We start from the raw sequence: 16,780 nt of genomic DNA on the forward strand, positions 1-16,780 counted from the left end.
TGCAGTGCCACTCAGAGCTTTGAATCGCAAAGATCTGAGGGCCACTGCCACTGCACCCGTCACCGAAAGACTTGACACCATATGTCTGTAGTTTCACCAGTACACTTGTCTTTCAAAAACAGTAGTGCTCAAATTACTACTTGGTGGCAGAAGTAGGTAGGTTCTTCCTTACACGAACTCGTTTTCAAGGAGCTCTACTGCTGATTTACTACTCCCTTACATTGCGTTTCACGCTTACTTGGTTTACTCAAGTCTACTTCCAATGAAGCTCGACGGTGTTGATGTCTTAATTCTAGAGCTTATAAATTATCGTCGGTAATAATTAATAAACATAAATTTTTATTACTTAAATAAAATGTAAAGGTAAAATTCAAAACAAAAAAATCAAAATAAAACTATGACAATTTGATTTAACTTAACTGATCACCCGATAAAAATAAATTTTGCATTATCTATCTGAGAGGTGGTGGTTTACAACCCTAATTTTGCCGTCGGCTACTGAGCGCTGTGTTCGAGGAATAAATAATGTAGTATCCGTCGTTCACATTTATACTACCTACTAATAACAAGTATTTCTGTGACATAAACATAAACACTTCCAATTCAAATCAATCAAAATCTAATCATGAAACTAGAATAACTGTTTAAGTTTAACGCTTTTAGGTTCTACAAAGGCACCACCACCAACACAATGCACTCAGATTTGAACCTTAAATCGTCTCGGTCTCACGTTCTACCTCGAGATGTTCATACATGACGTTGCGTTTTGTAAAATAAAACATGGTACAATGCATAAACTTTAAGCGCAGGATCGACGAGGAATCATGGAGACAATAAAACAAAGAAAAGGCTTTCTGGCCCGAAGCGGTGGAAGTGGTGCGGGCAACAGCGCGCCAATCATAGCGAGCGTAGCACCCCATTGGCCATACGGACCGCCCCCGGCCACCCTCCCCTCGTCAGCGAGCGAGACGCAGCATCCTTATAAAGATTTTACATCGATTATGGGGGTAGGAGATGCGTGCGTTTCGTTCTGTCCCGTGGGCGGCAACGTGGTGGTGTCTCGCGCAGTCGCGAACAATTAGCGCGCGGGGCGGCGTGCGGCGAGCACGGCATCGCGCGCGGCGGCACTATAATGTGGTTAGTCAGTGAACGCCGGAGTCGCGCCGACGGAGACGGGAGCGCGCACTATCCGCACCACGAGGCTCGCAGCGCGGCTGACGAGCTGCGCCCGTCGCTCAGCCAACGCACCGCCAGCAGCACGGTGGAGTTCAAGAGCGCGGCGTGCGCGGGGGCCGCCGAGCCACCCGCGCCGCCTCTGTCTGCTTTGCCGGACCCCCAACAGTTCAACATTTTCCCGGCGTTCTTCAGCCGCCAGCTCAACTTCACCGGTGGAGGCGGCTGCGGCCAAGGTTCTAAGATCATGGAGGAGCTGCGGCCGAATCTCGTGGGAGGACTGCTCGGAGTACCAGGACTGTTAGACGAACACCAGTCGGATAACAAGTTTCTACCGTCCGGGGGTGAGAGCAAATATACACCAGATAAAGGCCGCAAGTGTAGCAATGCATCATCGTCATCTGCAGAGGAGTTCGGCGGTTTGTACACAGAGCACGGAGCAACGCCGCCCGCGCCGCCCCGATCTTTACAGGATAACACAGGTGAGTGATAGTCTAAAACCGCATTAGTAAATCTCCGTACACAAATTATCTTTCCATCTTTCTATCCTTCTATCGTTATTGTTATACATATTTCGTTATTTTATATTATAGATATAAATAAACAAAAACAAATGTTTATAAACTTTTGAGGGGATTTCTATAAAACGTTATAATTATTATGGTACATTGTTCGTCCCTGAAAACAGCTTGCTCCGCTACATCTTCGACGTCTCCGCTCTAGCGCTGATGAATGTCTGTTGTGTCCAATAAATAACTTAAAATTCAAACTACCTAACACACCTACCTATTCAACTTAAATTTGATATGTAACTCCCTGTGTTACTCTCTCACAGAACAAATGTTGTGGTACCTTATCTGCGTCCATTGCTACTTTAAAAAGACCTATTCGCATATTTCATTTATTCGAAAAAATTAATAGAGCCTACTGTATCTAGTCTCTTGTACCTACTTTATTATATGTTAATATACATAGTGTTGTATATTTGGAATAAATAATATCTAAACACGTACACACAAAATTAATTGGATTGTTTTTAAAGCGACTTCGATTACGTTGATATCTTTTGTATAAACGCAATAAAATTGTAGCTGTTCGTCTACCCTTTTCACTTGAAATAATATATAATTACAAATTAGCATAATTCAATTCAGCTATTAGAGAATTGAAGAAGAAAAAGAAGAATATTTTTTGTGTTTGTGTCGTGATGGGAGGTTCGGCGAGGCTGTGTTACCGACTCGCTGTCCGCTGACCGTTGCCCAGGATGTTTATCTAGAATTTAATTAGAATATTTACCGATTGCAATACTATATTACAATTTCAACAAATTAATTAACTGAAAGTCGTTACCTGTAAATAGTCCAAAACGTACGCTTGTTTGAAATGAACATACATGCGCACCTTAGATCCGAAAAAATGGTTTCATTTCCCATATATAGTAATTGCGAAAACCTAACAACTCGGTAATTAACTATAATCACAACAAAACATAAAAGTAAAATAAACACCTTCCTTCCTTCGCCGTTAAAAAACTAAAGAACGAAGGATCTAAATGCATGTAAAATCAGAACAAAACAGTTATTATTATAGAATTATTAATAGTGTTGTTCAATACACTACTTGCAATAGAGTTTTTTGTTAAAATGTTCGTCCAGAGTTCATCAGTTCATCGTCAATCAGTTGGTTTTATAAAAAAAACTTTACACTAATAATAAATTAATAATAATAAATTATTATATTTATTAATAAATTTGACATTCATCGTATTATTATACTGTAATACATTCTTTATAATACATTCTTTATACATCTTAATACATTTATTTGTTATTAAGAATCCATATTGACATTTTCTGTATGCACTTGACATTGTTAGTCTAATTCAATTATTTATTAGCTTAATTTAATTATGTTTGATTTTGTACATGTACACTATTGTGTACTTATGATTCACTATAATATAATTTTATTTTATAAACTTCATTATTTTGTAAAGTTGATGCTCACTTTTAGAAGAGTACTATAAAATTACATGTAATTGTATTTGTATGAAATTTATAATGTTGAGAGAAATAAACTAAACTAAACTAATAATAATAACATACTATTGGTATATTGTCACAAAAAAAATCTACGTACGAATATCATGATAGTGAAAACGACATGATATTCAATACAAATAAATATTGAAAATAGTTACTATTAATTAAAAAATTTTCTTGTAAATACAATAGTAAAATAATTCGTAGTAAAATATAGAACAAAATACTATACAAAAATTTCCGGTATTTCAGAAGGAGTTATCTACTCCGTGTGCAAAACTTCCCTAAAGTTCAGGTTCACAGTTTGCCCATTCCGATTTCTAGTAGTAAGATACAAAAACAAATATTGAAATAATAATAGCAATACGGCAGACAAACATACCAATTACCAGATGTCAAATTAAAGTTCCCTGTATTAGTACTACTTGAGTAACGAAATTAACTCCGAGGGACTCCTATCTAGGAATTTATCATTCTAAGCGTCTCTGTCGCTAATCGCAGTGACGCCATATTGTCAAAAATTTCCTTCTACATCTCGTCTGTCCTTTTGACACTATAGTTCAAGCGGAAAAACAAATTTAATGAGGCCGCCTGAACCAATAAATGAAATAATTTTCTCAAACAATATTACGGCGTTATATGCCTGAATAATGAATACCAACTTCAAAAATAAAATCAGCAATAGAATTTCTATGGTGGAATAAGTTCGTGAAATTGTCCGTATAAATAGATCAACGGCAAGTGCCTAGATATCATCCGCAATAAAAATACTTCAGCGTCTCTACACTTGTTAATTGTTGTCAACGATTAAATTACAATATAGTTTTAAAAGAATTGTGATTAGTTGGAACATATTTTGAAATATTTTCTGGTTCCTGGCCACTTATTTTTAACCGACTTTAAAAAAAGGAGGAGTTTCTCAATTTGACTATATGTTTTTATTGTATGTATGTTACGCGATAGCTCCGGCGTTTGTGAACCGATTTTCATGATTCTTTTTTTGTTGGAAAAAGGGTACCTCCATCATGGTCCCATTTACTTTAAAGAAAATCATACAACTCTAAGGGTGGCTGCTCACGCATGAACACTTATTACAATTTTGAATCGTGTTCGGATTCCCTTTTCCTTCTCTCCTTCTTAAGTTATTTCGATCCGTCGTCAATCCCATCAAAATTCTTGAAACGAGAAGACGCGCCAATAAATCATAAATCACTTTCATTGTTAAACTCACGTCGATAATTATTAAAATTATACAGTTATATAGGCCATTTTGATACTTCCATTTCCTCTTCTATCATCTCTTGTACCTCAAAAATGATAGAAGAGAAAATGAATATAAATCTAATAGACCGAGCGTTCTCCTTTCCCTAAACCTAGGCTACAGAACAATTCTTCGTTTGTTCATAATCGCTGTTCCAACAAAGGTTATAAATGTGATTATTACCATACTTAAAAGACGGAGGTAGCTCAGGAAGTTGTTAAAAAGAATAAAATACGAGAACGAGAAGTCTCTGTGATTTTATTACAACACCACAAAGAATTACTTCTTTTTTAAATAGGGTTGATGAAGTCTATGTTTGTGATAAAACCCTATTGGTCAATGCTAATCATAATCATAAAAATTTATTGATAATTTTCATTATACGTCAATTAAGAACTTCAATGTCAATGTAGAATAAACAAATGTATTAAATTGTATTAATAAACAAACTAATAACATAGTAAGTATAATAAGAGCAAGATGGGCAATTCCCGCCTATTCGGCGCGTAAATAAGTATTTTTATTTATTTATGGAGCGTTGGCAGTAGAGCCATCAGCTTTAAAAGGTATTAAATAACTAACAAACACAAAACGTAACGAAGTAAAAATTATTATTGTTATTTCCTTAATGGTGGCTACTAGGCTTGTGCAAACTAAAACTTAGTTAATGTGAAAACTGTAGCAATAAAAACCCGCCATTTTTTTCCGTAAATCCGTACACAACGCTCAGCGCGTAAGGTTGTTACATTTACATTTTAGTTGTACATACCTACAGGTTGTAAACATAATTTGAAATAACTAAAATGTGGCTCTCGTGCACGAGAGGAACTTAGTTCAACAAAGCATTGCATTTAACAACTGTTGAAATAACCTTTGTTAAATTACAGTACGTACTTAGATATTGATATTTTTTATATCAAGGTCGCGAATTGGTATGTTTATTATGGAGAACGATTATGAAATAGAAATTAAATACTGAACAGTTCTGAATTTGAGGCACATTCAAACTACCACAAACACAACAATAAACACATCTATTACTTGAATCCATTTTTTAAACACTGAGCGACCGCTTCAGTTCTATAAATAATGGCGCTTGTGACGACCCGCGTTACGCAACGCAAGTGCACCGCGAAAGTATGTGAATGTGTGCATTCGTACACGGCAAGCGGCGGGCGTGCCTATATACAAGCCGCGTTGCCTCGTTTGTTTGAAGTTACTGCACTTATCTTGGTATATTATGCTAATAATAAATAAAAATAATACTACCTACATGTATAATAATAATATTATTTAAAATTTGTAAAAAACAAATAAATTAAAAAAGAGCGCTGGATTTGCGACATTTTTAGTCTAAAGTGAAAGGAAGAAGTACTTAGAGTTCTGCTGACATCGTCAGGCCAGTGGCGCGGCACAGCAATGGGCGCCTAAATTAAAACTACCTAGGTTTATGGACGATGGTAGTGCTACGATTTTAAGTTTTCTAAAGCAAGGTACGCAATTCTCTCACTGACCCACAGCAAACATGGCCGTGACACATTTATTTTGGTTTGTAAAGAAAATATAGCAGTTTTTCCCCAGAGTATTATCCCAAATTGCTAATTAGAGGCCACATTTATCAATAAAATTCACGCCTTTATACCGTAAGGGTTCCTATTGCGTGTAGGCAAAGGCGGTCAGTGGCGGCCTCCTACAGATCGCTTGTTCTTGTCAATGTATTATTATTATAAACCAAAGGGTCAACAAAATAAGGAGCGGGTCTAGCTACAATCTCCGCTTGCAAACTGTTTTCGGGCTGGAACCCTACCAACTCATAGCCGCTATTGTAAATTTTGTTAATTTATGTTATTGTGGAGCTATTTAGCTTTACAATTTCTTGTTGCCACTATTTTGTGTTTTTTTTTTACTTTTATTATATTTTTATACAATCACGCACACACTCATAGCCCCGCACTAGGAAAACCCTGTGCCGCGGGCGACATGGGCACACACATAGACAACCATAAATTACACCACAACTCACGAGAGAAGTAAATGTAGGCCATACAAATATTTCTCTCGGCTCTGGTATCGAACTCGGGACCTCTGCGTGGCAAACCAGCATGGTAACCGGTCGGCCACAGAGGCTGTTCATAATAAAAAATAAAACATACCTATACCTGACTGACATATATCTGACTAAGCTGAATAATACTTCGAATCGTAATTCACAGGTTATACGGTAACAGTAACGGCGTTTATAAGGTATCCCGTTTCGTTATATGGACCTCAAAAACCAAAGACGGACTTCAAAGTACGCTTTCCAAGTGTTTTCTGTGTAATTGCCGCCTACTGCTTCTCCATGGAGAACTATCAACAACGTATTGATAAAATTCAATGATGTACTCGTGCATTGAACATTTAATATTGAATCAATACAATACAATAAAATGTAATATAAAATACAATCAAAAGTAAAATACAACACTTAAGCACGACGGCACAAAGAAAAGTAGTGACTTTTTGTGTGTGATACTATTTAAGTACTCTCCAAGAACGGGTTAAGTTCTTTGGTCGCAGATGGTGGCAAATAGAATTGCATAAATTATACCTTATTTAAATTCACTACGAGGTTATTTAATTATAGTCATATAACTATATCACTTAGTACATGTTGTAAGCTTGATTTGTATACATTAACATTAGAACATCTAACTACCATAGAGAAATCGTCAGCGAAGAAGACTACATTTTCTTTAATATGATCTGGCAAATCTTTATTATGGAATATAAATAACTCTCTAAATTACTAACAATAACACTCTAAACTAAACTAATACTAAACTAAATAAATAATAACACTCTAAACGACTACCTTGTCGTGCACCGCGCTCCACCATTCGTATATTTAATTTTAATTCGTTTTCGTGTGTTTGTCTATATACATAGACAATAATATATGTACATAGCAGATGTTTTATGATTAAATTCATTGACTTACAAATAAATGGACGACGGGTCTAATACAAAAACCACGAAAAAAAGTCCCAAGTTAACCTATTCGAAATTTAAATTGTAATGTCATCGCAGTATCGCGCTGTCAGTCGAACAAATGAAGACTAAAGCGGAGTTTGGCGCTCTGTATACGATTTTAGCGCCTTACAAGTGCGGACACTTTTTAGCGCGGACCCGACGTCCATATAATTGTAAGTCAATGATTAAATTACATTATTTATTTCTCAAATATAACGTTACATGTCAAAGTATAAAATGAAATCGTCGCACAAAAATGAAAATTATGATATGAAAAATACACAACAGTTATAAGTTTAATAATTAATTAATAACAATATTGTTGTCAATATTGTCGTTGTATTAATAATTAATATTGCAAAAAAGTCGTTACAATCCAAAAACAAACATTTGCAACAAGCACATATGTAGAAAAATTCGTAAGGGCCGCTAGTTCGTTCCGTGGCTTAGTTGGCATAACGTCTGGCACGTTGGTTCGAACCAGCCGGATCTAAGGATTTTTTTTCTTAGTGTTTCCATCTTTGTATTAATAATTATAACAAACTAGTGAAGTAAAGAACTTTCATAAGTTTTGGAATGAGTCGAGTAAATTGAATCCGAGGACGAGTCTTCCAGTGAGTGTCGGCGACGTGGCTGATAGTAAGGATATCACCAATCTTTTCATGGAGCACTTGAAGATTGAGCCCCCTGAGCAACCTGATAGGGAAAAGGTGCTTGACGCTTACGATCGTTGTGACTCGTCTGCCCTAAATATCACCAGTGAAGATGTAGCGTCCATCATCAAGGGGATGACGAGGGGTAAGTCACCTGGACATGATGATTTAAGTATCGAGCATCTACAACAAACACAAACAAACTACACTCATAGACACAGCCCAGTAGCAAACCTCATTCACCAGAAACTGGCACTCAAATACACACTCATACAAGACTCAAAAACACCTCATTACTACAAATACACACCACAAACTATCCTAGAAAACACAACACACAAACTCTACTACGACCGCACCTTTCACACGGACAGAACAATTCATTTTAAAATCTCGTCTCGCCCACTCTGGTCAATCCCGACCATTTCCACTAAAGATGCGCTAGGAGAAAATTGATTTTTTGCCATACAAATTTTAAAAATCGTCTCGCCCCGCCGGTTAAAATACACCATTACCCTTCAAAACCAAAACGCAGTAATACTCACATTAATGCTTGGCGGCAGGAATAGGTAAGGTGGTACTTCCCTGAGCGAACTCTTTCCCAAAGAGCTCTCCTGGTACTAAAAAGATGAGGTGTTTTTATGCGACGACCTCGGTGGCCCAACGGTTTATACTGTGAGCGCTGGAAGAGGAGGTTCTGGATTCGATTTCCGGTAGGACCAAATTGGAAAATGAACTTTTCTAAATTGGTTTTGGTCTGGGTGTTCTGGGAAGTACCCCAGAGTGAATTCCGTTGCTCTCATACTCATAGTACAGGGAATTCCCTAAATGGGGACCAGAGAATTGGTGTGGTTATCTGGTACGTTATTATTGGTACATATAAATGTATATTATAATAATTATAAATATTATTATTATAATTATAAATAATATCACTTTTATTATTTTCGTTAAACATTATGTTGTCTTGGTGTTTGTTTGCGTTTTGTGTGTGTGATCGACCACGTAGCTGTCATGGCGTGGTCGGGCTTGAAATCAGGGCAAACTGATTTCAACATTTCTCTGAGCGCATGTCCTTCACACACATATTTAACAGTTTTTATTTTTATTTTGTATTAATCTTTTTTTGTAATTATTTCTATAGTCTGTAATTATTTTTCTCATTTCTCTAACTTTCTTTTGTTTATGTGTTGATTTATTTTTTATAACCGGGAACCACACGGCCAGTAGAAAATTGTTTAACAACGTAAATAGGTTTACTCTCATCTTTGCCGCCTCCTTAGTAACTTTGCGCTATCGTACATCTAGTATCTACAGTCTCATCAAAATTTATCTACTGCCAATGCTACAGCGGCCATACGAATATTTAAATTATTTATCCAAACAAAGTATTTATTAGCACATTTCGTGCACGTCACTCGCGTACTATCCAGTATGTGTGAGTAATTACAATTTCAATTAGACTAATATTGCAAACAATCGGCCCGAGGCTGACGTCATGAATACGAAATGTCACTAACGACCGTTTCCCCTCCCACCCCACCATGTCTCCCGCTCCCGCGAGCGAAGCCTGAATTTTCAAGCGGGTTGGGTTGCCAAGTTGAATATACTTGTATGTTTGAAGTTATGGGAGATGTATGGATGTTGTTGATTTTAAGTAAAGCGAGATTCTTAGCTGCAGTTTTATGTATAACGTATTATTATGATTTTAAACTTTATGCTGTTTCAATAAGTAACCTCCACTACATTAGATAACGAGTGTTAAAATGACATCAGTCAAAACCAATATCAAATAAAAATTTATGTTCTTACTTAGGAACCTGCTGAAATCTAATGAATATTTTATTTTTACTCGTAGTAGCCAGGCCATTTAACGGAAAGTGGAAAACCACCTATAGACATTCGCGATGATTTTGCTTTGCTAGCCTTCCCTATCCTTCAATCCGAAACACGGCATTTTCTAGACAAATCAAGAACTCTCGTAATGTTCTTGTAAATAAGTTATACTCAGAAATAAGTAAAGGCTCGTATAACGGACGTTAGTGCGCTAAACAAAATACATAGTTTCAGCGTTAGCAAAGCTAAAAATAAAGGCGTACACACAGTCACGTCGCACTCTAACAACAATGGCGGCCGGGACGTGCCACATGACAAGCCTTTATCGCGCACCGTGCCAAAATACAGCCTGCTGTAGGCGGAACCTTTGTCTGATAGAAAATCATTTATGCTGCAGTATTACAAGAGATAATTATTACGGTATAAATAGTTGAAAAATAATCATGTATACAAATAAATTATAATTTGAAAAACTATCCATAGTACTTTGAAAAATAACACCAATTTACTGTCCTAACATGGTTCTAACCTATGTATATAATACCCAAGAACATCTATAATTTAAAAAAATCATAACATATATTCAATATTTATACTCAAATTTTAGACTAACAGACGAGGAAAAAGTCACACCGGTGGTCAATTAAAACTATAGCAATAATTATCTCTATTGATAATGATTCGGAAAATAATGAGCGAATTACTTATCATAGAAAAATGTTACTAATTACAATTTAAGTTATAAATTAAAGAGGGCAGAACTTAATGAATTGTCAAAATCGTATTTACACCAACAATGGCGACTAAAGGATGCTTAAGTAACCTTTTAAACACTATTTTCAAAATAAATAAATGTGTAATAATTGCTTTATAAACTCTTCTTGTACGATTTTTGTTATTTCCTCTGGCTGCGTTTTGAACTTAATAATGTCAAGAAAGAGACTGAAAAACTCAATGCACAGAATTTGTTGCAATACGTTCATGGTCCTTTAGGTAAAAATAAGTCTTTGTCCAAACTTTTGTAATAAGTTCTGTAATGTAAAATATGTGATGAATTACAATATTCTGAGATCTATTTGGAAACTAGAATGCCTACTCAAAACACCCATCACTTTACAGTACTTATTCTAATGAGTATAAATAATAAAAGTTAATTTAATAAAGCTTCTAGCTATGTAAAAACAAAATGCATTAGTCAAACCAAAATATTAATTCTCGTAATATACAGTTTCAAGCAAAGCGTCACGTTCGTCTTCAGGCACCACAGGCTGAGCTTGAAAGTAGAATTTGCCTTTCGTCAATTTCTTCCAGTTTTTTTTACCAATTACTACATTCTCATTATCATTATTGTCAGTGCTAGCATTATCAGTATTGTCTGCAGGTTTAAGTACAGGTGTATGGATGATATTATTGTTAATATCATTGTGAGTGTTGTCATTATTATTTTTTTGTTTATTTCTTTCTTCTAACGCCTTATTTATTTTCTCCAATCTATTTGTAAGACTTTCAATTTCTTCTCCATATTGAGAATTGGGTTGATATGGTCTTACGTTGTTGTTGTTATTAAGATTGGGGTCATGTGGTTTGTTATTTCCGTTTAGTAATTGGAGAAGATTAAGGTTTGATTGCAATCCTCTTCCCCGTTGTGGGACTTGATTTTCTGTACCGAGGAGATCAAGCAGCCCTGCTCCTACGATAGTAAGTGTGTTACCTGAAAAATGGAATTAAAGTATTATAAATATATTCATTGTCAGTTATTCACACTCATTGAGTCATCTTTTTGTATTTATAATTGTTATCTGTTTATATTTATTACTTAATACAATTAATTTTTTCTCCAAAAAATATTTGGGCACTGTCCAATATGAGTTTTATCAGTGCTATTAAAATAATTGAAATTTAGTACCGATTCCTACAAAATTTACTATAGGTACATTTTAAGTTAATGTATAAATTTTGTAATACCTAATTAATTTTGACATTTGTCTCGTTTTCTTATCATTCGTTTGATAATAATTATTATAGTAGTAATTAATGAAGATTCTTCTTCCTTAACATTGCATTTGAAGTCTCTAATTGTAGTATTCTGACACTGACAATATGAAAAATTTCATAATTTTTTCATCTGTTTTATTTTTTTATGATTTAAATTTAAACTGTCTCCGTGACCGAAAGGTTACTATGCTGGTTTACCACGCAGAGGTCTCAGGTTCGGTACTCAGGGCGTGAGAATTATTTGTATGGCCTACATTTATTTCTCTCGTGAGTTTGGGTGTAATTTGTGGTTGTCTCTGTGTGTCCATGGCACCACCGATACAAGTTTTCCATGGTGCTGGGCTATGAGTGTGTGCGTTACAAAAAAAAATGAAGGGACTTCTTCTTTTCAGTCAGTTTCATAATGTAACAGAATGGAAATATAAAAACGAAGAAATGAATAGCATTATTTTAATACGCATCCTCCATCGTCGACCTCATAGTCACTTTCCATTAGGTGAGATGAACGTTATAATATCCTCACTTATTTTTTTAATAACATAGTTGACAATTCAACTTCTCTTTTAACCCCCTATATGCAAAAAGAAGGGAGTTATAAGTTCGAAGCGTTTGTTTGCGTATCAGTGTATCTCTATCTGTCTACAGGTCTGTCTGTGACGTAGCTCCCAAACTAAACTGATTTTAATATGGTTTTTTTTAATTGAAGGCCAATTTAATCGGGATGGCTCGTAGCCATGTTTAATGAACATCGGTTCATCTGTTTAAAATCGTCAGCTCTTGTCCTTGTACTGACAAGGATACGAATCTCAGTCATAGTGATTAATATTTATTTTAATTCCACTTTTAATGTATTCTTTTTACTGCCAAATTTAGTAATTTAGTAGAGCTCCTTGTAAGAATTTGTCCAGGTTAGTAATAGTATGTCAGCATTACTGTGTCCCGGTTTTAAAGGGTAAGGGTGCTCTTGAAATTACAGGCACATGGGACTTGTCAACTCGTGCCTCATGGTGACGGGCGCATTGGCAGTTCCCCTCAGATCTTTGCGATTTAAAGCTCTGAGTGGCACTGCAACTGTTATGGACAGGTGTGTGGCTTACCATCAGGCGCACGATTTGTTCGTCCCCGTCATTTGATATTATAAAAAAAATTCAAGTCGATCGGCTGATTTGAATTTTGATGCACTATGTAAATCCGATGACATTACAATAAAGTGGTAACTTTGATCTGATGGAGCAAATAGGACAGTTTGTTCTGTCACCAGTTACAACAGAGCTATCATGTGTGGGGTGCAATTATTCTCAACGAGTCCTTAGATTTAAGATGGTGACTCGATATATATATATATATATATATATATATATACTCGATATATCGATCATTAGGTTACCCCAACCCACATTGGACTATTGTGGTTTTTTTTATAAGTAAATAACTACGCATTTGACCTCCATTTCACCTGACAGAAAGCGACGATGTATTATGCACACTTAAATAGTGCCTATTCACTCGCGCCTTGAAAAGGACCTACGTATAACGTTCGGGAAACAAGTCTGCAGGCAGGGAATTCCACTCCTTTGCTATTCGCCATTGAAATGTGGAGTCTATAATTTTAGACCGACGTCTAGTGATAATTGTGTCGATCATTATAAAAGCGGTGTAAGTCCATATTTTAAAAGACATGTTTTTTTTTTGTTTAGAAGTATCACATTTAGTCATATCTTTCATAAAGTGAAGCAACTCCAATAATTGCACTAACATCACATAGATGGCATTACTAGTTTACTCAGAGAACGAAAATTATATTATTACACATTAATTTGCTAAAAGCTCATTATTTCTAATTTTAATTACAAGGACTTAATTCACTTTTACAATGAACGACACAATTAAAAAAAAATCTACTGTTCTTAGAAATTTGTTCTGTTATTATCAAGCCTTAAACAGATTTTGGCAAGCATGTTTATAACAGAACCAATTTCTAAAAACAGCAGATTTTCGTTAATTGTCATCAGAACATCTGTAGAACCTGGCAACACTGGCCTTAAACGCTTTCCTTAAAGTACACCCGTGCTCATTAGTGAGATATATAAAGCGCTTATAACGTTGACATACAAACAAAAATGTACCTATCATATCAGTTTGTGTCGTTTAAAATATATCTTTAGGTCATAATGAATAAGGTTGCAACAAAACACGTATATGAAATAAATAAAATTAAATTTACAAGTAACTAATTAAGAATATATTCGAGTGATTAGGTTTTCGCGATTATAACATAGGATTTTTTTCGGATCTAAATCGCGATATTTGTTTTTTAAAAAACCACCGTATCGGGCCCTCTGCAGGTCCTACGGTCACGGCTGACTAATTAGAAAAATAAATATAGAAATCGACTATTGCCAACACTACAGCCTAATTTAAGAAACAAAACTATTGTTCCGGATTTAAATCGCGTATGTTTGTTTTCTCGAACAAACCAACGTTTTGGACCCTTAACAGGTCCATAGTCACGGTTGACTGACCTGTAAAGGGCCCGAATCGTTGGTTTGTTTGAGAAAATAAATATACGAGATTTAAATCCCGAAAAATAGTTTAATTTCCTATGTGTAACAATCGCGAATACCTAAGAACTCGTTACAGCCTAATTTCCTTAAATTTTTGTCCAAGAAAATATGAAAGTAACATTATTATCAATTTCCACTGGTGAACTAGTGTGGACATATTGTGTCAAATTATTTTAATAATGAAGGAAAATAATATAACTAAAAGTGTTATTATGTATTCTGTAATAAAACATTAGGAAGTAAAGGTACTTACTAAAAATCACGTAAATGATGACAATCCAAAAACTGCTCCGAATCATGATATTGTTATATATTTGAAGCGTATAATTTGTTTATAATAATTATCTATATACTGCAGTTCACAAGCCACGATATTGTTTGACCAGTATTCTTACAAAAATAATAACATAGTATCAAGAATAACGATATTCGAACTAAACCGGTAATTATTTTTCTAATCACTTAAGTCTTTATTAATTTACTTATAACATGAATTGTAATTAACGAGTAATTAAGTTCATTATTCATTCAAACTACTTGCATGTAAACGTTTTTTCTAACACTTTTACACTATTGACCTATTGACATTTTACATAAATTCATTTAGAGTACGTGCAATTGCGTTAAACATAATTTAACTTTACACTTTTAAGCCTAAACAGATTTGACTGATTATTGAAAGTACTCTTAACAAAAAATTATCCACCAAAGTACAATATGATAGTAATTTTTAACACATTTATGAAGGTATAACACAATTTACAAAACCACCCACCAAACCCGTAGCGCGCACCAATCGTAATTGGACCCGTTACATTCCGAGTCACACGTGCGTACACTGCTCGCTCAAATTCATTCCATGAAAGTCAGACACGGATCTTCTCAAACAGAAAATATTTATGCGATAACGGGTATTCTATCACTATCGTACACTCCTTATCATAAATATAGTAAACAACATTTTTGGCTAACTTGAGTTATTAACACATCTGGGATAATGAATGAAGGTATACCTAAAACCCTCTCTAATCGGTTTTTTTTTATATCTTATTTAGTTCCAGTTTTATTATTAAGCAAAAACAGCGTAATCGACATTTTTACTAGCAAGAAAAACTTTAGATGTCAATATCCCAAAAGTTACCGGAAATGCAATTGCGTTAATTATAAAAAGGTGGACAAAATACATTCTACTCCAATTAGATGTAAAAGTATTAAATATGTAATATAAATAAATATAAATTTATTTAATTATATTTAATAATTCACAAGATGTATAAAATGTGTTTTTGTTAGTACTGTAATATAATATTGTGTTGAAAAAAAGATAGGGATTTTCTTAAACAAATATAATTTGTAATTTAATTACCAATTCTTCTAATTAAGACTATACATCTTACAAGATGTACTGTTGTGACACTTGACCAGGCATATAATATTCATCTTAACACACATTCACTTCCTATCACTTTGCTTTGTGCACAAACCTACATTTAACAAATTTTATACATTGCCTGACTGTTAAATATAGCATAGAATACCTAGGTGTTCTATAAAATAACGGATTACATACATTACCGATAACTTGCACCTACCGATAACTTGATCCTACGTTCTTATTTTTTTTTTGAAGGGTACAGATGTTATCAAAATTAACTTTCATTTTATCATATATCACATACAGTAATAATAATAATAATAACTCTTTATTTCATAAAAGATTTGTACAGGATGTAACACGTAATCTGTAGATACATATAAAATTTTAACAGAATTACTCGTACAAATTAATCTATTGAACTCTGATTATCCAAAGCCTGTATCTTGGAAATCAGTGTTCGACCATAACTATTCGAGTAAAACATTTAGAACATAAACAATACTACGTGTATACTAGTATAAAAGGAACTGATTTACTATTATTACAGAAATAATGTAGCAAAAATAGCAAAGAAAAGTTTGTAAGTTAGTGGGTGTAGTGTATGTATGTAGGTAGGTGTGTGTATGTGTGTGTGGTGTGTGTGGGTGAGTGTGTGTTTGTGTGTATGTGTGCGTGAGAGAATGAGTGTGTGTTAGGAGCCGGTTGCGAGAAGATTTTCTGTGTCGTCGTAGTTCTGATTTAAAAGCTAATTTACCAATCTTTTTTTAACCTTAAATTTGTTTTTTAACTGTGGATGTTCAAAAGATTATTTACACAGTTGAAGTTGAACAGGTGAACTAGATATATGATATTGTCGAGTTGAAAAC

General features: G+C 34.7%; 1 protein-coding gene across 1 annotated transcript in view; it reads left to right on the forward strand.

The window, feature by feature from the left end:
* Nucleotides 1–1,132: 1,132 nt before the first annotated feature.
* Nucleotides 1,133–16,780, forward strand: part of LOC113238306 (homeobox protein prophet of Pit-1) — a 49,831-nt gene continuing 34,183 nt past the window's right edge. Inside the window, exon 1 of the mRNA XM_026475143.1 lies at nucleotides 1,133–1,655. Coding sequence (XP_026330928.1) covers nucleotides 1,133–1,655 — 523 coding nt within the window. The remainder of the gene's footprint in view (nucleotides 1,656–16,780) is intronic.

This window comes from Hyposmocoma kahamanoa, unplaced genomic scaffold, assembly GCF_003589595.1.
Source record: "Hyposmocoma kahamanoa isolate Upper Pololo Valley unplaced genomic scaffold, ASM358959v1 95, whole genome shotgun sequence".
NCBI classification, from domain to species: Eukaryota; Metazoa; Arthropoda; class Insecta; order Lepidoptera; family Cosmopterigidae; genus Hyposmocoma; species Hyposmocoma kahamanoa.